This window comes from Falco rusticolus, chromosome 10 (genome assembly GCF_015220075.1).
Source record: "Falco rusticolus isolate bFalRus1 chromosome 10, bFalRus1.pri, whole genome shotgun sequence".
NCBI lineage: Eukaryota > Metazoa > Chordata > Aves > Falconiformes > Falconidae > Falco > Falco rusticolus.
This window is the reverse complement of record NC_051196.1, coordinates 25,084,157-25,107,387: the sequence shown is the minus strand read 5'-3', so window position 1 is coordinate 25,107,387 and position 23,231 is coordinate 25,084,157. Positions and strand designations below refer to the sequence as shown.

The window sequence follows — 23,231 nt, the reverse complement described above, 5'->3', positions numbered from 1 at the left end:
ATTGCTTTTGACGCAGAACGGGCGCTGCCTTGGCTGTGCCCTGGCTGGAGGTACACTGCTGCCGGCGTCCCAGCGGGCACACTGGGACTGGGAGCGGGGAGCCCAGCAGCTGTGCAGGGGTCAGTCTGCCGACGGGCTAAAATGGAAAACCACCGAGTTCAGAAAGAACCACCCACGCCGATGGAGGCTGGTTTATTGCCCTCTCGGCTGATGGAAAGGCAGGAACATTTTTTTCTCTTGCAGTCGCTGCCGAAGCACTGAAGCTTTTACAATAACGTGCGACAGCTCTGCCATCAAATCGGAAATGCTGTGAATTACGTGTCTCCATCTGACTGCAGTGAGGAACATTAGAGGTGGCTTTGCCATTTATATGCGCTGTTGAAATGGAGTCTCTTCATGTGGGCCTCCAACCTGCTTTTCTAATTTACGTGGAGTCTGATGGCCACTAGTTTTTAAAATAATATTCCTCCCCCTTCTGTGATTTAAACTTAATTTGGCTCACAAGTATTTGGTCTGTTACAGAATGCTTCCGTCAGCCTCCCAAGTTGTCTGTAAGAGAGAATACGGAACGAAAAGCTACATATGAAATAGAAATTACATTCACTAATAAGGACATTTCAGCCTTACAGTTTACCCAGTGCTTTAGAAATGGAGTAATGAACAGCACCTTTTTGCATGAGGAGAATCACAGGCTAACAGCATTTCTCCATCATGTTTTATTTTACAAAGTAGCAAGAGACAAGGAACGTGCATTTCCATAATACATCTGGGTTGCAGGTTGCTGATGGATTCCTGTGTGATGTCTTGTCAATTCAGCAGGTTAATATCTGTCAATTAAAAATCCTGGAATCATGATAAAGCTAAAATTCAGATCTCTGTTATTCTAGCAATCAGAGGAGGTAAAGAATGAACCCAGTTACAGCACTTCAGGAATGTTTATATAGTAATAGGGAGGCCCGAATAACCTAATTCTTGCCCCTTGAAATTGCAGTGGATATGTGACGTTTTACACATGCCTGTACATCAGTACAGGAAAGGAGCAGCCCCTGAGTACTGGAGCTGTGCGGAGAGCAGGAGCCGTCCAGCATGCAGCAGGTCTCTGCACAGTGAAGTCCCTCCCCTTGGCTTTGCAAAAAGCTTTTCCTGCGTAACATTGTTCTTCCATTGGGTTTTCACACCCTTGGGATGCCCCCTTAGAGCTGCTCAGTCCTTGTGTCCTGGCTCTGACCTGTAATGACACCTTAATCCTTGAGGAACAGGGCGTAAGGTTCAGCTGTGCCCTGGGTCACGCTGGGGCTGCATCCCCCTGGTTCTCCGTGCCGGGAGTGTGTTCCGTGCGCCCTGCGTATGGCACATGGAGACACCCACAGCGAATTCTGCAGAGCCAAATGAAAAGTTATTGTTGAGGCCAGTTTTAAAGACGAGGAGGCTTTTCTCAGTGCAGGCAGATATTCCTAAGTAAAGAAGAATCCCAAGGAGATGTACGCACCTGCAAGGTCAGATGCCCTCTCCTATTTTACTCAGGTTTATTTTCCAGTTGCAATGACATACAGCGTCTTTTAGAAGAACTTTAATGTAGGATTTTTATGGCTGGCTCTGTGAGGCTTTTTCTTCAAGAGCCGTGTTGTTTGAGGTGCCCGGGAATTTAAATCAGTTCCACTGAACTTCTGTTTATTGCATTGAATATTTTTTTTTCATACTGGACTTAAATTCTCCTTTTTTACCAAGATTGTGTTAAGGATTGAAACATGGAGAGTATTTTAAGTATCAAAATGCTTTGTGGGCATGGAACTGTGTGAGCAGAATGAGCTGGAGAGACGCCAGGCAATGTTGCTGTCAGTTTGGGGGATATAATGTTATTCGTGATGTTTTCAATGAAAACACATTAACAAAATTTTTACTGGTTTTCAGAAGACAGAAATTAATGTTGCCGAAAATGCTTTAAAATTAACAAAAATGTCTATTTCAACCAAGGAATCTTGGCCATAGGATTTTTATTTTCCCATGAAACAGGTGATATCCACCAATCTATGCAAAAATCCCTACAAAAACACGATAGATAATTTTATCCGTCCTTTTTTGCTAACATTTTGAATCCAATTAACTTCTTCAGTCTACTTAAGAATTGCGCTTGCATACAGAAAATAAACCAAGGTGTTTTACAGGATGCATTTTTCTTTCTCATGTTTTTCCTTTCCGATTTTTTTTTTTCTTCCAGAAAGTTCAGCAGTATATAGTCATTGTTCAAGCCACGGATATGGAAGGAAATCTGAACTATGGTCTCTCAAACACGGCAACAGCGATCATTACGGTGACAGATGTGAATGACAACCCACCCGAATTCACTACCAGCACTGTAAGTATCAATACATCAGCACAGTGATGCATGGACACACAACGTGTTTGTAATTCATGGATGTTTATATCCGTCGTCTTTCTTAGCTGGTTTGGCAGACAGGAGGAACTTGATAGATAACCGTGGAATAAAGACTTTCGTGGGGGGGGAAAGGAGGAAAAACGGGGAAAAGGCAAAGAGGAATGATTCATGAACCAGCAACACTATTTGGCGACCAATTTCACTGAGGTGCTGAAGGAGCTGATCTAATGTGGCAAACAGACTATGTCTGATTGCACCAAAGAGGATACAGTTGTTTCACAGCAATTGGCTGTAGACATATCAGAGTTATTATTGCTTATGAGTGAAATCCTGAGCACTAAGAGATATTTTGTGTTTAGTAGCTGGGCTATGATTTCAAGGAAGCAGTAAATACTCTAAATGGTAACAAGTATCCAGTAAAATTTGTATTTCACTGATAGCTCTAACAGATGTATTTGTGTGTGCTGGCAGTAAATGTGTGGACATTCTTCAGTACATCTGGTTTTAATCAGTTAAAGATCTTTCTCATATTAGCACAGTATTTCTCTATTCTGTTCTTACGTGCTCGAAGTTGCTATTACTGGGGGACAAGGGGAGAAATAAAGAGATGGCAAATTACAAATTTTTTAGAGCTGGTTAAGGTAATAATGAAGAGTTGGAAGGTGCAATGATGGGGTCTGGTTCTTTCTGGCCTTCTTTTCTATAGAGCACCTGAAATGTGTGTAGTAATTTTAGAAACCACAGAGCCGTACAAAGGTCTACATGCTAATAAATGAGAAATCATGGTGTATCCACTGTCCATATTCATATGAGTGTCAACAAGGAGCAGTAAGTGATGGATCTTAAACTGATACCAAATTTTTACAAACACGGAAAGTCTTAACTGCATTGTACTCAAGTCACTTTGGGGAATGTTTTTATTATTGATATTATTCTGAATTTTCATTCCACCTTAAAGGGTCTGCAGATATTTATTAATGTAGTACCAAAGGTTCCCCTTAGTTATACCCTTACAAACCACAAATACGTAGCAGAACTCAAGGAAGTCATGCTGAGCCCAACTGATGCCACCGCAGACCCAGATCGGCTCCATAGCTGGCATGGAGCCATGGGTCCATCCTTCCCATCGCCACCAGGCCCCGGGCTCACGGCTGTGATGTGCTCAGCTCCTGAGCAGTGCCAGCGTTTTCTGTTGAAGGGACTTGGACCTAGACTCTTGGAAAAAGGCAGGCACTGAATTCCTCCTGTGTCAGATGAAAACAGGCACCTGAGGTGTTTTCAGATCTGGGTGCCAACCTGCAGCGTGTTGCTGCCCCAGCAAATGCAGGGTGGGTTTAACAGCAGCACATGTCCCAGTGAATACACTGAGCTTGGTAGTGTACAGTTGTCGTTAAATATCTCCTTGAGGGGGATACATACGGTTGCAAAGAGCCGTAAAAATCTGATACAAGTCTTGGGCCATGTGGTTCTTTCTCCTGCCAGCATGGGATTGTCCTGTCTTGAAAATTTTCTAGCAGCTGGTCTGCAGAGCTTTGTGTCTCTCTGGCCACGGGACTTCTCACCACAGCAGTGCGTGTGCCCCAACTTGCTAGTGTTTGGGTGGGGGGACGGGGACACGGGACCTCATTCTGCCAGGTAAATACTTCTTTAACCTCCGTTTGTGTGAAAAAGGAATGACATCTAGTGGCCACCTCATTTAAGCACAGATTGTTGCAGATGACCCGGGTTCCTGGGCCTTGTCTCCAGATGCAGGCTGGAGGTGATGCTTCGGGTAGCGGCGTGAGCCATGGCAGGGTTCGTTACACATGCACATCGGTGCCTTCCGGAGGGCAGCATCCCTCTGTGGTATAGTTTAATGGCTTTCCAGAACACTTTCCAAAGCTGAATCTGATGGAAGGTGAGATAATGGAAATGTGCTTTCAGGTAAGTTCAGAGTATTTGATGTCTCGGGGTGTGTTAGACCTAGAAGGAATAAAAGCCATCAAGAGCATTTCCTATAGAATTGCGTTAAATGGGATAGAAAATGCTACTCTTCGTCTGAGCAGTATTGGTGTGTACCGTTATTTCTCTGATTTCAATCACTGAAGAAAGGGTTTTGCAAGGGCCAAAGGGCTTTGCACAGTAGTACGTGGGACTTCATAAAGATTTGAAAACCAGGGGTGTTTTACAATATTTTCCAAATCTGCAGAAACAAACAGCTTTGATATACTCCCAGGTATAGTCAGGATGAATTTCACACGAGTATGAAAGTTTGATATGGTTTTTCCCTGACTGATGGAGACAACAGCATCAGACTGATCAGTCTCTTTAAACCTGAGCTGAATCTCCTTGCTGTCCTTAAGTAGTCTGATCTGCATTTTAACACCTCTAAAAAATAGCAAAAAAATCTCTTTCCAGGAAATCTATAGCTCCTCAGAGAGTAAGAAAGCTCATGGTCTCTTTTAAGACTGGTAACTGTTTGGAGAGATACAGTATACTTTTATTTTAAATACTTCTGTATTGAGATGCTGTTGTAAAAACAAAATAGGCCAAATAACTGAAACTGTGGTTTGCTGTTGGAAAGCTGCCAGATGAAAGGAACTCAAGGAACTGTGCTCAGCACAGACACATACAAAGGCCCACCCTATAGCGCTCCTAAATTACCTGTCATTCAGCCAGGGTGTTTTTAGACTTAATCGTTTCTGGATAAGAATGTAGCTCAGGAGGACACTGCACCATGCTGGTGTCACAGCTCATATATTCAGCAGCAGGAATTAATGTTACTGTGTAAAATTTAACAGTGGGATGGGAGAGAAGAGAACAGCCACCGCGATGGTCAGGAGAGTCAGGTCACAGCCGTAGCTGAGCACGCCGTGCAGGGGGTGAAGGGGCTGAGTGCATGGACCATGTGGAAGTTCAGACACAGGCACACAAGTGCCCAAATGACATGTCCACAGGGGTGACGACCTGCGGGAGGTGTGTCGGTTACAGACGTCCAGAAGACCAGATGGGCTGTGATCGAAATAGCGTGCTAGATGAGAACTGGAAAAGGAGCAATAAAATCACATAGAAAATTCTTAAATTTACAAAATTAAGATACTCCAGTAAAAGTCCAGAATGATTGTTTGCCACATGAGAACGGATCAGTGTGGTTTTCGTACCCTTCAGCACATCACCCAAAAGGCTGGGGGAAGGTCCTGCACAACAGCAGGGGAAGGAGAAGCTCCACCTTATACAAAGGATTCTAAAATTATAGGGGGGGGTGAAATCACAGTCTTTATGTGAAACAATTTTGAACTTAAGTCCGCTGTTACTCTTAAGTCCGTCAGCAGGAGTCATGACCAGTCCTGGTGGTCATGACCAGGGTACCCCTATGGAACTGCAAGGCGCTGGGGCGCAGCGAGGATGAGGTGACCTCCTCTAGTCCTTTCCAGCTCTTGTTTTTTGTGATGGTGAATGTTTTCTTGATCTGTGACGCTGTCTGGCTGTGCTGAGAAGCATCAGAGAGCAGCTAACAGTGAGGAAATGTCTCATAAGAGACCGGCCTGGAGTGGGAAGCAATCAGATCTGCGCCAGAAGAGTGGAGCATCCTGTGAAATGCCGTAAACATCACAGGCAGCTATTTTGGGCAATTCTAATGATTTAGTGCAGGACCGTGACCCAGGGAACGCTCTTCTAGCTAGCTAAGGGACTTCAGCCTGCTCTTTGTGTTGTGTTCTTCATGTGACATTGTTGCTCGCAAAAATAAATGGAGAGGCAATCCTTCTCCCTGCTGAAGAGCAGAGGTGCACATGCTAGGCACGCAGAGGCAATGCCACCTCCGCAGTGTGCCCGACCAGCCCGTGCCCACAGGCTCTGGGTCAGATGCCTTGGAAAAGGATAGTTTAATCCCCCGTGCTCAAGTTTTCCACAGTCCTTAGAGAGTGAGTAGCGGTGCTGGTTCATTTTCATGGCATTTTTGGTGGGTTTTCCATCTGCCAAATCAACTGCTGGTGTAGAATCCTGACACTTGAACTGGACTGTTACAAAGGGTTTATAGGGAGTTTTACTGGGAAACTGGTTCCATTATTGTTACAAGATCAAGGTACTGGTATCAGTGTGCCCTCCGTTATCCAGAGTCTCTGTAACTCATAACAGGGTTATGTCCTCTGACATGTCTTAATTATGTGGAAACGCCTCAGCCTCCCTGCAAACATTTATCTCGTGTACAGGCGAGTTGTGGGTTTTTTCTGTACTAATATAGATCTGTAGCTGAGCCTCTGGCCAGATGCTCACCCCCGCTAAACAGGGGGTGCAATGAAATTAGTGTTGTTATTTCAGAGATTAAAAGCCAGCTAAGACAGAACAATGCTGGATAGTCTCAAGTGAGGTTTTATGTAAGGTGGAAGCATCTATTTTGCTCACGGAAGGAATGTCTGTAATTCTGGTGGAATCTTTAACTCCTATCAGGCAGAATGCCCTTTTCAGTCTGACCCGTGATACTGTTAATAGCCATCCAAGGGTTTCCACTTTATCTAAGGAAATGCATAATCAGAGGGGAGGAGAAGTTAAAGAAATCCATGCCTACACTTGACTCGTACAAAGTCTATTTTTATCGTATTCAATCAGGAACAATCAGGCGCAGAGAGGAGACGCAGATGAATTTGCATGATCAGACTTCTGTGTCTTAAATGTTAATTAAAAGTTATTTTAAATTTGCCTACTGTGCAGAACTTGTTTTTATAGTAGCCTGTGTAAGGGAAATATTATTTCACAGGGCTGAAGTGCTCATGATTAGTTGAGCTTGTGGATTCTTGGGAAAACCTGCCTGGCAATCAACCTCTACTTTAAAAAAAAAAAAAAAAAATGAAAGAAAAGAAAAAAAGAAACTGGGCTATTCAAGTTCTTTAAGCTCCTGAGCCTTAGGAGGTCTTATTTAAAGCTACTTTAAAATTTGCCCTTTGGCACTGCTTTGAGAATCTCCTCTTCCGAGGCTGAATCCAGTGGAGCATGTTTTAAAGAGGCAGCTCGAGGACCACATCCCCTTCCCGCTGCGCTGCCTCGCTGGCTAATCCCGGCACTGACTCCCATTAGGAACAGCTCCAAAGGTTTAGTACCCGACTCTCGGGCACGGGCGGGCGCTTCCCAGCTTCCAGCGCCCAGGTAGTGGTGGCTCTCGGCCTGGGAAAGGCAGGATGCTCAGAGGCTGCCGGTGAACTCGGAGCAGAGCACCTGGGACGGAATAGTGGTGCATAGAGAGATGCCCATATTCAAGCAGAAGGGGCTGTGTTGCAGGGTAGGGTTAATCAGGTTACAAAATGGATTTGGCTGATCAGTGATCAGTGGAGGGGCAAGTACCTGTTGCAGGTACGTTGGGAAAAGCAGTTCTTGCCATTTTTAACTGGGCTATTTAATTAATAGTGTCAGATCAGACTCATCTCTGGCTGCTGCAGTAACAGTGAGTTAGTAACTTGGCTGGTACTGGACTGAATCGGTCGGCGTTGAAATCCACAGAGTGAAGAGCTCAGCACTTCATGAGCAAAATGAGAGTGAGAGACCCAAGTTAAAAGGGCTATTTGTTTTTGGCACTCCACTGCCAAAAACATCTGACCTTTGTCTGTGCAGGTATTCTGGTTCCTCAGAGTACTGTGGAAAATGCTAATGAGCCCACTCTGAGAAATGCTTGGAAATTTGAAAGGGAAGCAGGCTCTCCATGCAGCACTGCCATGCTAGCATTGTCCTTTACCGTAAATAGTTCTTCCTTCTTCCGTTTTGATTTTTCCTTCCCATTTTCTTTCCCATGTCCACCCTGATGTACTAGGGCGCATCATTTTGTGAAGTTAAACAAGCCAAGATCCTCCAACTCCTTTTTACGTTACAGCTTTCCATTCTGCTGGTTATCTTGCTAACCCTGCTGTGCTCCAGGCTCTGCTCAGATTTCTTTTTTCTGACCTAATTTGTATATAGTAATCCAGATGAGATTTTTCAGTGTCTTCAACAAGAGCACTAATATTTCCTAGGATCAAATTTGCCTTTTTCACAGCCGTGGCATAGCGCTCACTTAGTCCTCCTGCTCTGTGAACTTGCCAATATTCTGGAAAAACAAACAAGCATAAGCCAGAATTTTATTCCTTGTTCTGTGTGCATTTGTTCTCATGTTAATTGTTTGTTTGAGGACAAAATATAGCTGTGCATCAACCAATGCAAGAGCAATGCTGTCCAGAGCTGCAGAAATAGCTGATGTGAGCTGCAAAATGTGATTTTTTTTGCAAGTGGCAAAGCTTGGGGTGGATGATTCACCTGGTCTCCAGCCCCCCAAGTTGAATCCTGCTGAGCTCTGGTTTTAAGAGTGAGTTAATAATAGCAAAGTAGCAGAGAAAACCCTCAGCTTTTCCTTCCGACTGAAAGGTACTGAGTTCCACATGACTGTGATGTATGATCTCAATAGGTCTAGTTTGGAGAAACAATATTTAATGGTGGTAGGAAACCAAAATGGGAAACCAAGTCAGCCTGCCAGTGGTTTGGGGTTTCCTAAGCACATTTATAGCCAGATGTATCCAGAAGCATTCAGCACATGTGAGCATTATGAGAAGTCCCTTACATGCATGCTCGTGTTTTACGAATTAATCTTACACTGTGCAGGGAGAGCCCAGCAGGAACGGGGTTTCAGTGGGATTTCCTGCAGGCATACGAATGGAGCAGGATGTCTACCAAGGGTTTCCTAGAAAGAGGTCTTACCACACTGACCCAGGAAGACCCAGTGGAAGTGGGTGGCTAAATATCACCCAGGACTCGGGCATGTGTCCAAATCTGGAAAGGACCAAGGGCTTGAATCTTGAGCACCATGTACCTGATGTGCCAGCATACAGACTAGAGCTGTGGATGTGGTTGCCCATTCAGATCTCACAGACCCCATCATTACATCTGCACCATTCAGAAAGTCTACAATAACATTTTAATAGAGATTAGCCTGGATGCTGCAGTATTTAAAATCATCAGCGTTATGCCCATGGTGTAATTCCGAGGCAGTTGTCACAAGAGGCAGAAATCAAGTTGAACAGCGCAGGTCAGAGCTGGCAAAGGGAAAGACCTAATACCATGGTGAGAAAATTTACAGGACTGCATTGTTCTACAGCTGAAAACAAACCCTGGAGTCCTGGAGTTCTGTACAGTCCTGCAGACGGGCTTTATCGTTAAAAATCAATTGTGCTTTCACGGAAAATCCCAGGTGGCTGTGTTCGCTTGCAGTTTTCCAATCAAAATGAAGCTCAGCCGAACTATGCAGTAAAGCTTGGGCTGCTACAGAGCTGTCGTTGTCTAACTGAAATAAATTATTATATTCAAGTGAAGCTAATATGCCCAGTAGCATTTGGGTACATGAGCATCTACCTAATTCTCTGTGCATTTCAATTAAACATGTAGTCGATGAAGTCTTAAAAACTACAACTCAGTGTAGTTTTCCTAAATACGAACTCAGGGTTTATAAATTGAAGTGGGATTTCTGCCTTTCATCGCAGGTCCTGATGAAAACCTTTGTCATGAACAAACAAACAAACACAGACTAAGGACGTTAGGCCAAGAGGTAGCAGTAGCAAACTGAGAGAGCACAAGCAGAAGCAATATTCTTTCTTTCCATCCTGTCTTGCCCAGGATTCTGCATGCTAATGCTGGGGACATTGCTGCTGCAGACACGTAGGTTAGCTCTGGTTGGGAGAGCGTTTATGGCTTCGTAGAAATTATTTCCATCTTGACGTGCCTTTTGAATCAAATAACCTTTGGAGGTGGATCGCTACCTAAATGCAAAACCTGTTCATCAGAGCTTAGGAAGTGTGATGCCTGCACAGTTTGATTCTGGTAAGGAAAGAGTGAGATCCCCAACTCAGGGAGCAGATTTTTTGTGTGAGCAGTGCGGCTCCTCCCAGGCACAGCATCTTTAAGGGCTTAGAGGCCCTTCCAGTGCAATGCGATGGAAAACAGGGCACGTTTCGTACTCTCTTGTGGATACTCAACTTTTGCTCTTTATTTTATCACCTCTTTCATCTAAAATGAAAGATATTTCTCAGTCTATAAGAAAACAATAATTCCTCATGACTTAATGAAAAGAGCATCAGCCCCTTCTGTGAGTTCTGTCAGGTCTTCATTCCAGTGCAGGAGATGACAGAAAGGATGAAATACCTTCGAGACTACTTAGTGTAGTCTGCAAGATGAATAGATAGATACAAAGATGTATATGTACAAATACGCAAATATAGATATGCGTGTAGCCAGATTCAAAGCATAGATAGATACTGATATAAGGCAAACAGTCATTAATAATATCCAAGTCTCTACTCCCAGATAAATTGTGGTTTATATGAATTATTCCATTACAGTGTGTGGGTATATGTGCATTGAGATAAAAAAATGTGGTCTCCTTCATAGAAGTCTCTTACTAATAGACCCCATTAATCAAAACGTAAATTTACAGTGGCTTTTGTTTTGTTTATTTCCCTTCAGTACATTCATTTTCAAATTATCACCAAATTAATCATGTACAGTGCTTTAAACCAACTGCCGTTTGGTGCAACAGTTCTGGTTCCTCTCCATTACACTGAGCATTAGTTATTAAGGCACAGTTCAAGGCTCTGTTTAGCCTGATTCTGTCCTGAACCTAATTGGAATCAGCCAGATTCTTCCTTGTAAATGGGTCAGTCACACAGAAAAAACATCAAATGTAATCTTGAGATTGGGAAAGAAAAAAAAAAAAGAGAATATAATTTTATTTCTCTTCATTGATACCTGCCTGGTGGTTAAAAGAAGGATTAAAATGAGGTCATTAAACTTTCCTTGGAGACAAAACCCAGACCTCAGTGGTAATATGATTAATCAAATATAAAAGTGAAAGTACCCCGAATGTATAACTCATTTTTATAAAATATCTAATTACTGAAATGTCGTCTGCTGCAGAAAAAGAAGGGGGGGAAATTAATTGCAATAACAATTCAAGAAGATAAAGTTTTTCTGAATTAGGTCTACACAAGAAGCTAAATTGAGTTGATTAAGTAATTTTGGTTTCAGGAACACCCTTGATGGAAGTTAGTAGTAATGAATTTTTCAGACCTCGGAGTTTAAAATTGCCAAAGACCAGTGATTTTAAAAAAGGGAACGATGGTTTCATTACAGATTTCAATTTTCTGTCACCAAAAAAAAAAAATAATAATAATAATAGAGGAACATAAAAAAATATTCTATTGGGCTTTCTCAGATAGGACACATGTACTGCTTGGTGTAAAGTCAAGTGTAATACAACTTTCTCTCTCGGTGCTAGAGAGTGCAACCTCAGCCGGTCAGAGCTGCAGCCCCACAGGGGGTCGAGCCCACGGAGCTGCTCATGCCCCCCTCCTCAGCACGTAAGCGGTTGCAGTCCAGGAGTAACAGCCCAACCTCTGCCTGCGTACCTCGTGCACATACACCCACCTGGAATGTACAGCACAATGCTCTGCTCTCTCTACAGTGCTTTCAGGTAGCTGTCATTAACAGGGCTGAGCGGCATGTCCGTATCCGTCATCAGCGTTGTAGTGATACATAATAATTTGTTTTGACGTTTGATTTTCTAGCCTGCTGTTTTCCTGGGTTGTGCAGTTAATATTAGCAAAACGCAGATGATACCTGTACGCTGGCAAGACTGCCCCTGCATGCACGCGGTGTGACAGCACCGACGGCTGTCGCTTGCCGTAACCCGTTTGTCCTGAGCCGGTTCACTGGCAACATCTGGCAACGCTGTATGTCCTGGTGCAATGTCTCATTTAGCAGGGACTTCTGTCCTCCTCTTCCTCCTTCCCTCGTTAATGTGTATGGGATCTGAGGGAGAAGCCATAGACCACATCCCAGGGCGATGCCTTCCCTAGTGCTGTGGGGGAATTGCCCAGGAGAAGGAGGTGCTGGGACGCGTGGGAGGTGGGACGCAGCCAGCTGTTCTGGACAAAGTGTCCATAGGCAAAGGGAACTTCTGCAGAGAAATGCCCTTCCTGCTCTGTGATGGAAATCACTGTGGTCTCCCCCGCCTGAGAGGTGTGTGTGGATTAGACACCATTCCCATCATCTCTGGTGTGTCGGTCAAGCTAAAATTTCAAGGAGAAACCAGATACTCATGCTCCTATATCCCACGTATCTACCCACACCAGCATTTCTTGTCTAATATTTATCTACCTTTAGCATTTCTCTCAAATCTGAATGATTTCTTCTAGACTGTGTGCCTCTGTCTGCTTTTGGATATTAAATATTAAATATCCATATTCTCCTCCTGAGCCCAGACGCAGCCTTGGAGGGCCCAATTCAATTGCCTGGATGCAGACACCCTGCACCATCCAGGAGGTCCCTGGACAGGCAAGGGCATCCGTGCAGCCCTGGCAGGTATGTCTCCACGTCTGCCAGATGTCCCACGCAAATACCCATTTGCAGTGGATTATTTCATTATCTTAAAAGTACACAGCGTCTCAGGCACTGATGCAAGGCTGAGAAGTTTAAACACATTTGTAACTCAGTTATTGCGAGGCACTGAAATAAATCCCCTTCTGAAGTTAGCTAACTTCCTTGGGTCGGCAGGTTTTTAATTCTTCAGTATTCTGTTGCCTTAAAAACAGTTGCTTCCAAGGGATGTCATGTTAAGAGGATATATATCTGGAATTTCATTAAGCACATTTCACTTATGAAATCTTCAGTGACACGCTGGGGGGAGAGAGGAAAAAAAAAAAAGGGGAGATTTAGCAAAGGATTTGGTAGTGCTGTGAGTTTCCTCTTATCAAATATTTCTAACTGTCCAGGATGTCTTAACGCTTCCCAATTGTAGAAGAAAGGGTCAGAACACAGAGAACAGCCAGAGTTAAAATCAGAGGACAGTTAAAAGGTTTCACATAGATTTTTTTGAGAGTGGTAGAGTTTTTCAAACTGTTCAGCTTCATGTAGTAACATGCTTTAATTACCAAAAAAAAATAACAGAGAAGAAATGATAACGTTTTCCTTCCTAAATTTACAAGTATATAGTGACTCTCTCTTTCGTGTGACCCAGCATCCTCCCACTGCTCGCTGCATCTCTCTGCTACATGCGCTTTGGCTTTCCCGTTGTAAACACAGGTTCAGCAAGAAGCCTCTTCCTCATGGCAAGGCTGATGAATTACACAACATTTAATTTAATTTAGTCTTCATTCTCTGCTCTGAATTACTGTAAGCAGACGGGCATGCATTTTTCTGTGTTGCCAGATTTTGATCTAGTTGAAGATGTCCCTGCTCCTTTAAAGGTCCTTTCCAACCCAAGCTATTCTGTGATTCTATGATTTTAGGGACTCTGTCCAAAGGTGGGCTCGGAGGAGCAGGTTTCCTCTGCTTGCTTCAGGGCAGGGCTGCAGCCGAACAGTCTGAGTTTGTCTGCAAAGCAGATGGGCTGTTCAGCAACCCCTGCAAGGCAGGGATGCCTCCCCCACTCCTCATTCCCTCCTCAGAGAAACCACAGCACAGAGGAGCAGGTGGGGGCACACAAACCCTGTGGGTGCAAGCTCTCCCCCCACCAACAAGCATCGCCATTACATTTTATGCAGCAGTAAGGACATAAAAATTTAGCCATGGTGGCACCAGCTCAGAAAATCACATCTTCAGACCACAGTAGCAGCACTTTTAGAATAAAACATAGGCTTCAGTGCCTTTCTCCTACAAGGATGCTCTGTCCAGTGAGGAACCCTGATTATAACCAGACCTTGCAGGTTTTCTACAGCCTGATTGTGGTGTTCAGATCAAGTCAGAAAAAAAAATAATCCCCATTTGCTAATTCTGAGACTAATCTGAAAACAACAGAGATTTCAGTTGCAGTGAAGAGGAGGTTTGAGCAGGAGTCAGCGTGCAGACTGACTGAGCTGTGCTACTCAAGGAAGTTCTTAAAACCTTCAGTACCAGGATTATTATAGTGCACGTAAAAAATTCAGTTTCAGTAATCTTAAAATTCTCCCTTTCCCAAATATCTGTCTCCAGATCCCAAAGGCACACGAGTGTAGTGGAATGAAGCTGGGCTAATGAGCAATGATAATACACAACTGTGGGCTGGCTTCAGGGGCGGTGGGTTGGCTGATGTAGCTAAGGTGCAGGTGTGGCTGGTTAAGTTAAGTGGTTGAGAGCAAATGAAGAAGGAGCAGCCGAGGAAGAAGCAGAGAGAGGATGCATGCCCTGGGTGAGGAGAGACCAGGAGAAGGCAGTAGAGGGACTGGTGTGAAGAGTGTGTTGGTATGTGGTGGTAAAAAACCTTGCTGCAGCTTGATAGTTTGGAGAGTGCTGTGACAGATGAGCAGCTCTTATATGCCTTAAAATCTAAAAAAAAATAAACAAAAACTCATTATTAGGAGTGGGCAGTTAATCAGAAAATCCTAAATGAGACTGACCAGCTTAAGGCCCTTCTTTATGAAACTGTATTCCAGGTGCCTGAAATGAAACATCCTCTTCTATACAAGTTTTATGAAGAAGTACAGTCAGACCTGTGAAGTATATCTTGCTTGCATAGGAGCTGAACTCTGTCACACAGTTCATGTAAATCAGGAAAAACACGTTTTCAAAGTTTTGTTCAAAACAGTATGGGTTTTTTGCTACTTTGCAGTGTGAAGGAGAAAGAAATGTGAAGTTTAACATGCCACCAAATGAATGAATTCTGTCCTCTTTTAAGGAAGAGGGTTATTTTAGAGCATAAGGGGACATGGCACAGCCTGTGCGTTGGAAATCTGTCCTCCTGCTGCTTTGGCAGTTTGAGGTCACCATATCCGAACCACTGCTGGCCTTTGGGGATGGTGGAGCTTCACAATTGGTTGTTCTTTTGGCTTTTTTTTTGTTTGTTTGTTTTTTTCCTCAGCCGGAGCTGATGTGGTGTAGAGCGGTGCTGGCAATGCAGCTCACCCCAGCACACGGTGCTGCCAGCCTTCCTGCCCAGGAGCTTTTCCATCTGGGGAGCTCAGCGGGGATCACAGGGCTACATGGCAATGCACTGGGGAGATCAATAGACTAATCCTGGCTGCCCTAATGGGTTTATCAAGTAACGCAGGAATTAATTATGTTCTCAGGACCCAACACAGGCAGTGGAGGGCAGGACACAGCTCCATCCCCAGTTCTACAGCTGCCTTGGGAGACATGAGCAAGTCACTTCGCCTTGGGTTCTGCAGCTGAAGGGAAGCATAGGGCTGTCAACCACTGTAAAGCAATGATGTATCTGTGCAAAAATGTATTATTATATGAATGTATATATATAATTATTTTTTTTACGAAAATGAAGCTTTGTAGGCAGTTCCAGCTGTTTTAAAATCTATGCCTCTATTTAACAGATAGAATTACTAATTACACCTGACAATCAAATAGTCTGCGGAAGGGTATCAGCTACCGTTTCCTGCTGTTCATTCTGTAGGCAAAAAACAAAGGTATGTTAGACAAGAGAGCAAATGAAATGTTCAAAGGATTCTTGTCTAAAACTGGAAAATAAAAGGCTGTGCTATCAGATCAGAATTTTAACATATACTGTTTCCACTGGCTCCTGACATAAAATCTTTTATTGTTGAGTATAACCATTGTTAAAGGTCACTGTTGCAAAGGCTACATCATTTAGACGAGATGAGATCCCATTTTGGATAAATACACAATTTTAGCTCCTAACAAGGAGATAGTATCAGGATTTGAATGTACCAGAGTGCCGGGTTACAGATTAAAGGCTTTTGTGTTCTGGAAACCACACTATGCCAGATTTCATGAGTTTCAGTGAGACGTGCAAGTCCCCAAAGTCAAGTAGGTTGATTAAAGTGGTTCTTTATAGCCTTTGAAATACAGATAAAGTACAACTTTCCTATGCGGGGTTAATGTAGACTTTTTTTTTTTCTTGACAAGGCTATATGCCTTTCCAAGGACATAATTTTAATCTCTTTTTAAACCTTTCATATGAACGTTGTAAAAAGCTCCTTTGTGTTGTAATGCATTTTTATAAAATATCTAAATTTCTATGCAAACTTCGAACCTCATTTCATAAGATATATTTATCTGGAAATGGTTATCTTGCAGCAGAATAGTGTCTTGTGTCATCATTTCTGTGGCATCTTTTCATACTGGCACAAGAATGTAACATCTGATAATGAAAAAAAATTAGTGCTCATTTTCAGACATGCAAACTTCTTTTTTTTTTTTTTTAATATCCTTTTACTATTATGTGCTCTTGTCTCTGAACTCCTGGCAAGTACTCTTAAGAGTCTTTGAACCAAGGTGAAACCTGCACATTCCTTCCTCACACCAGAGAGTCTGAAATGAAAGGGTTTTCTTCTACTTCTTCTGAAAGAAAGGGTATTGCTTTCTTCTCCTCTGTTCCTGCTTTGTCTTCGTATTCAAAGAGTAGATCTTGTAATTTAATCCAAAACCAGTCGTTACTTGAGATGAAAAAACAACGCCAGTAAAGACAAAGTGTAAAGCCAATGGGTGGCATCAGCTGCAGGAACACGGCAGGGGTTGTCTATACCCCTTCATAAGATCAGCTTCAGAAGTGCCAAACTGGTATTTTCCAAACTCATCCAGCAGAGATGGAAGTGGCACACTGAGCATCGCTCAACAGTCTGGTAGAAACCCCCAGTGCAGCGGCGGGTGCACTGGCTCCCCCACACCAGCACTGAGCTGTCAGAGCTCCTTCGCAGGCAGGTGAGGCATTTTAATAGCACAGATCGCTGAAGATGCAGGCAGAACGTCCAGAGCATCCTTTAGAAGTCGGTGAGCTCGTTGTCACTGCTTCCCCCCGCTTGGATGGGCAGGGCTTGGTGCTGCCCGATGGCGCTGAGCCAGCATTGCAGCCTGAGCAAGTCGTTCCTGAGCGAGGAACGTGGAGCAGAACCGCAAGCTGGCAGCAACGCCTTGGGCTTTACGGATAACGTTTTGGGAAGCATTTGCCACATGGCGTATAACTCGTCGGAAGTATGATCGGCGTACATGGACGGGCTGTGGGGTAGATCCAGGTGAACGCAAAGTTGGAGCAGGGACGCTGCAGTGCAGGGAGTGTTGTGGGCATGGGCATGAGCCTGAAAACAGGCAACGGCAGAGAGACTTACGTAGGGGTTGCTGGCTGGTGTAAAGCAAAGCAAGGGAGCTGTGGGCTGCCTCAGAAAAAAAGTGAGGACGTTGGTACTTAAAGTGATCATTGTTCGAGGCCACACTAGACTGAGCAGTTCTTTAATAAAACCTGATTAAGACATGAGCGTCTCAAAACCTGATTTGCAAAATATGCCTGACTTTATGGCAATTTTGGGGGGGTTCAAGCGAGCTCACAGTCTGTGCCACAGCACCGGTGGAGCGGGAGCGTGGAGCTCGCTGTTTGATCGCCACGGAGGCTGATGGCCATGTCTGACCTGTACGGTGTAGGGGGGTAGGATAACTTGCAGACCTAGCACAGTCATCCGTACAGCAAACAATATTGGAAATTAAAGGTCAGAGAATTGATAGGAAGGCTTAAGAAAACAGCAATTAGGCTGCTAGGAAGAAAAGCTAAATTACCGGTAGTAGGAGTAGGTGGGGGGAAAAAGAGGATTATTGATCTAAATATCAAGTTGGCAGATACACAGTACAATCTAGAGGTTTTTTACACCTCTGGGCTTATTCAACCCCCACAATAAAAAATGCAGGCCTATAAAGATGGAATAAGAAGCAATCAATTAGGATGGCATTTGCTTGTTTCCGCGCTGCAGCTGGGCAGGCACATCACAATTAATGATTTATTAGGAGATTTTCGTCTTTTTTTCCTATTTTTCACAGATTGCTGCAACCGGACCGCAGTTGTTTATTAATTTGCCTGCTATTCAAGCATCTTTGTTAAATATTGTGCGGAAAAGGTAAACAGTTGGCTGGGATGCCTGCCGGTGGTTGGGAGTATGCCTCTAAGCATGGAGGAGCTGCGGGCTGGTGCTCAGGCTGGGTGCCTGCTCGCACCGTTTGCGTGGGCATGTGCAGCCCTCTCTGTGCGGGATTCCCTGGCTGCTCATCCCTCTGATCCAGAGCTCGCTGCCTGACAGGGTGGCCTGGCAGCAGAAAGCAGTGAGGGATGGGACACCCCATGCCATGGGCACACATGTGCTCGCTTGCTCTCATTTCAGTTTCGCTCAACCTAGGGGAGCTAGGGAGAAGATGCAGCACTTTTCAGCAGTCATAGCTGTCAGAGGAAGGGCTCAGAGTCTAATAAGAGGACTGAGGTGCCCTTATTCTTCTGCATTAATCCATAGCTATAGGTCATAAATCACTGTTTCTCCAGGCAGTTCAGCCTTCAGAAACTACTTCTGCCTATAACAAATGTTGCGTCATCATTAGCAAATCTTGGAGACAACACAAAAATCTTTCCTGCAGACATTCACGTGAACAAGTCTTTGCTTTTTAGCACAACCAGCTAGAAAAAAAAGAAAGAACATTGGAAGAAAGGAATTCCCTTTAGAAGCAAGCCTGAATAATTATCTTTGTATTCATCCATCTCAATTCCACGCCTCCCTAGGAGTGGCTGCAGTGAGCTAATTGGTTTTGCTCTGCTGTGCAACGCTTCACCACCCAGACCCCAGATTTATTGCACAAAGTCAAGTCATTGTGTGAATTCATCATTTGTCTCCCCACGTCAATCCCTTTCTCCTCCAGAGTGATACTTGTCTGCGTGTTTATATGCTGTCAGGTACCGAGTGAGATGAAAGACAAACTCTGGGATTAACCAATTTTAGTATAATCTGAAGCAACCTGAAAATCAGAATGAATTATTACCTTTTCAGCAAGGCTTGACTTCAGACAGGCCAGTTCCAGCAAAATGAGAGAAGGACTTTTGCCAGCACGGGCTTTTATGGGAGGGGAGGAAAAAAGATGCTACAGAATTCAAGGATTTAAGAACATGTCAGGTTCAGGACAAATCCTTATCTGAGAAGGGAAGCAAAGTGTGTAACAATCAGCCATAGAAATCCTTGTGAATGGTCTTTAAAAAAGTAGTCTGGTAATTAAGGACTTCAAACACAATAATTGAAAGTGAAGCTAAATGAAATACAGGGGAATATGTGTAAATGCTACAAGTGTAGGTCAAGAACTGCTTTATCAATCTTATGTTTACTCCAGCAGCTCCTTCATTGCCCATTGTTTTACCTTGGTTGAATAGATATGTTTTTCTTTATTTGAAAATCAATTGTAATCTTATGAAAGATAACTTGCAGCACAGGGAATGCTGAAAAGCAGCGTAGTGAAAGATGGCATTGTTCGTTATCCTGAATTACTCCGGGGTAGGGAGGGAATGACATCAAAGGAGTGTGGGTAGCTTTAAAGCTGCCATCCTTCCCTTAGCAGATGTAATTTAATGTCATTACTTAATTATATTAAAGGTAAAGACAATTGCGGACAGTACACATTACAGCATTTACTTATAATAATGATAGTGGGGGAGTGTTAGAAGGAGGAAAGACAGGCTCCGGTTTGGATTCCCAGTAGCTGCTGCTGTGTAGCTGCTGAAATTTGTTCTGTTCTTCATGATGCATCTCTCCAAGATCTGCTTCTTAACCTGGGTGTCTTTTGAGGGCTTCTGTGATTCCAGTGAAGGTACTGTTCTCATCAGAAAAATATTTGGCTTTTTAAGCGTAATAGACAACATCCTCCCTCAGTGCTACCTGGAACTGATACTCCCTAACTGTACCTAATAGATATCAACAACTGGATGAACTCCTGGATTGCACCGTCTGTGCCTAGCGTTGTGGGGTTTACCCTAATGGAAAAGCTTTATAATCTGTTGTGATCTTCCTCCAGGCTTTAGACTGAGATGTGCTTGTGTATTTATAATTTTTAATATACCTCATATTTTTAAAATACGTCTTGTAGTAAACTTTTATTGCTACGGGGTGAAAATGGATGTTGTGATGGCTTTTACACGGGCTGCTGTAAAATCTGTTGGCAATTCTGTGGGATTTTTCCCAGTAACCCAAACTCGTCGGCAGTACTTGGGTTATGACACACTAAAGGGGTTCGGCAGCCTGTGGGGCTGGCCCTCTGAAATGTCTTAAATACAGCCGATGGCTTGCTCTTGATGGGTTAATTCTGTTTGGTGCTGTAAGGCACAAGCCTGGTAGCAACAGGTGGAAAAAAACATGGTCCTGGGTGACAGGTTTGAGGTGGTTGCACAAAGTGCTTGACTCCTTTGAAAAGGCGATGCGATGCCTTGATGTTAGCAGTGCCACCCCCTCCTAAAAGAGGCTGGGGGCTCATCAGCTTGTCATTGCTGGCGTGCCATACAACATTAATTTAATGAAATGGGCGATAACTAATGTGGATTTAGTGCGAGACGATCCTGCTTAACTAATCTCCTTCAGTTCTTTGGAGCGGGTTTCAGACAAGGTTGATAATAGGAGTGTACATATGACATAATCTAATGGATTTTTCAAGAGGCTTTTGATAAATTTCCATATGATATTTCCCCTGCTTTAGCTGTGTGCTGCAGGGATTCCAAATTGGGCAAGAGAATGGGTGAAGAATGAGTGAAATCATGGGAAATAAAGCAAAAAGATGATCTGTAGCATGTACTGGAATTAGAATTATCTTGCAGCTTCCCACTGTTCTTCCTCACCACTCAGCATGGCTGGAAAGAGATGCCATCTGCATTCACTAATGAAAACTTGTTTAGGACAGGTGCATAACAGAAAGGAGGGCAAAATGCCATTCAGGATACCACTAAAGGGCGAATTTAAATTTACGTTAACATAAGGCAGATTGAATATTTTTGCTGTCAGTGGTGGAATAATATATACTAAATATAAGCACACGTAACCGAAGGGCTCCAGTGGATGGGGAAGGGTTAGGAGTGGAAAGGGACTCTTGTGCTAACAAAGGAATGATTTATTATCATTTATATAACCTGGCATTTGTGCACACCAAAAGACAGATTTTCGGAAGTGCTCGTCTCCTGCAGTTTGGGGCCAGGATTGCAGCGGCAGACTCGGAGCCAGCCGCTCCCATCGTTTCCCCAGTGTTTAATTTGCCATATGTCAATCAGAGTGTTGATTTGCAAGTGCTGCTAATAGGCGATGCTGAGAGATGAGGGCAGTTGAAAATTTGGGAATGTGTCTTACTGGCAGCTTGTGAGCCCTGAACACTGGAAGTATTCGCAGGCCAGGATCCCTGATCAGCCATGTGATAAATCAAGGACTGGGAAGCAGAAAAGAATGCAGCTAATGCATCAGGATGTGCCTGAACAGGACATGCTCCATGAAAATCAGTGCTAAGTGAGCGAATTAAGCACCAGGAAAGGCTGTGGCAAGATCACAAGAAACACTTCAAATAATGAGACAAAATCAAATCAAGGGCAAGAAAGAAAGAAAATTAAATAAAATCACGGAAGAAGCAATAAAATGCCATCACTGAAATCTGAGTGAGGCAAAATGCCTCAGGTTAAAGGGATATAGTCATCCTAAAAAATGCACATTGTAGTCTGCCATTTGTACCTGCTGTTGACATTAACTGTCTGATTGCTGAATCTGAATGAGAATGTCAGGGACATTTTTTGTTCGTTTACTTTGAGGATTTACTGAAACTTGGGCAGTGGCTGGGTGATAGCGGCTTTGTTCTCCTTTGGGCTAAGAGGTGAAACTAGGCTTCGAAAGGTTTGGGAAAACGTTCAAAGGAAAAAAATAGGAAAACCAGTTGGCGTGCTGATGTAGGGGGGAGGAGAGGTACCTGTGAGGACCAGCAGCAAGCTCCCACCATGACCGCTCCTGTCTTTCCTTTGCAGTATTCAGGAGAAGTTCCTGAGAACAGAGTGGAAGTTGTGGTGGCAAATCTGACAGTGATGGACCGGGACCAGCCTCACTCCCCCAACTGGAATGCCATCTACCGCATCATCAGCGGAGACCCCTCTGGCCATTTCACTATCCGGACAGACCCCGTCACCAACGAAGGCATGGTAACCGTTGTGAAGGTAAGGGGGAAGCCAAAGCAAATCCATCTTTGTCACCCTTTCAGCTAGCTAAGGCCACAAGGATTGCCAGAAGCCTGCAGTTGTTTCATGCCTTCTCTACCTGGGAATATGAGTGCTCAGATCTGTTGTTCCCCATCTCTGTGCAGGAGTGCTGAATACTTCTGCTCCAAGTGTATGCCACTGGTTCAGGGTTTCCCAGCTCAGCCCAACCCACCATAAGCTTTCCTAAACTCACGTGCTGAACGCTCTTCCCAGCATCCAAGCCTGACCTCCGTGTCCTGCTCTTCCTTAGCTTTTTGAGCACTGTGAGAGGGAAGAGCGCCTGGGCTGTGCAGCCCTGTGCTGCCTGGCAGCTTTAGGGCAGAGTCTGCACCTTCTTTCTCAGCCAGAAAACTCCCTGTTAGCTGTGAGACAGGAGCGGCGTTTCACTGCAGGGGATCAGCCAAGTGATCCTCTGTGAAACGAGGGAGTGAGGAGAGATTGCAGGAGTGAATTTCCTGGTAACAGAAGGAAAGGTTTTCCTCCGATTGAGTTGCTTGGCAGAGAAAAGTTGAGAAACTTTCCTTTTCCTAGTATCAAGTGATAAACACACAGTGTGGGACAGATCCTCAGCTCAGGATAGTTCCACTCAGGTGAAAGCCATTTCCCAGGTTAAATCCGCAGAGAATCTTGTCCAAAGACTCTGAGAAATAAGACTGTAAATATCCATCATCCCTTCTTTCCTCCATCCGTTGCCCTCAGTGTTAGGTGAGGTGGAACCCTGAAGATATCTGCAGGTATCAAATGCTGTTTCCCTGCTTGCCTGCAAAGAACAGGGCTTTATCTTCATTTCAGCATTTCCTTCCTCTCCAGTTCCTGAGGCCAGCAGTCCAGGCAATGAACGCTTCTGCCATCATTTCACACACAGACAGACCCATTCGGTGTTCACTGAATCTCTTCCCAGAGAAG

At 44.1% G+C, this 23,231-nt stretch overlaps 1 protein-coding gene across 1 annotated transcript in view; it reads left to right on the top strand.

Annotated features, from left to right (window-relative positions):
* Positions 1-23,231, top strand: part of CDH4 (cadherin 4) — a 462,285-nt gene that overhangs the window by 416,883 nt on the left and 22,171 nt on the right. The window contains exons 8-9 of the mRNA XM_037401839.1: positions 2,219-2,356; positions 22,098-22,283. Coding sequence (XP_037257736.1) covers positions 2,219-2,356; positions 22,098-22,283 — 324 coding nt within the window. The remainder of the gene's footprint in view (positions 1-2,218; positions 2,357-22,097; positions 22,284-23,231) is intronic.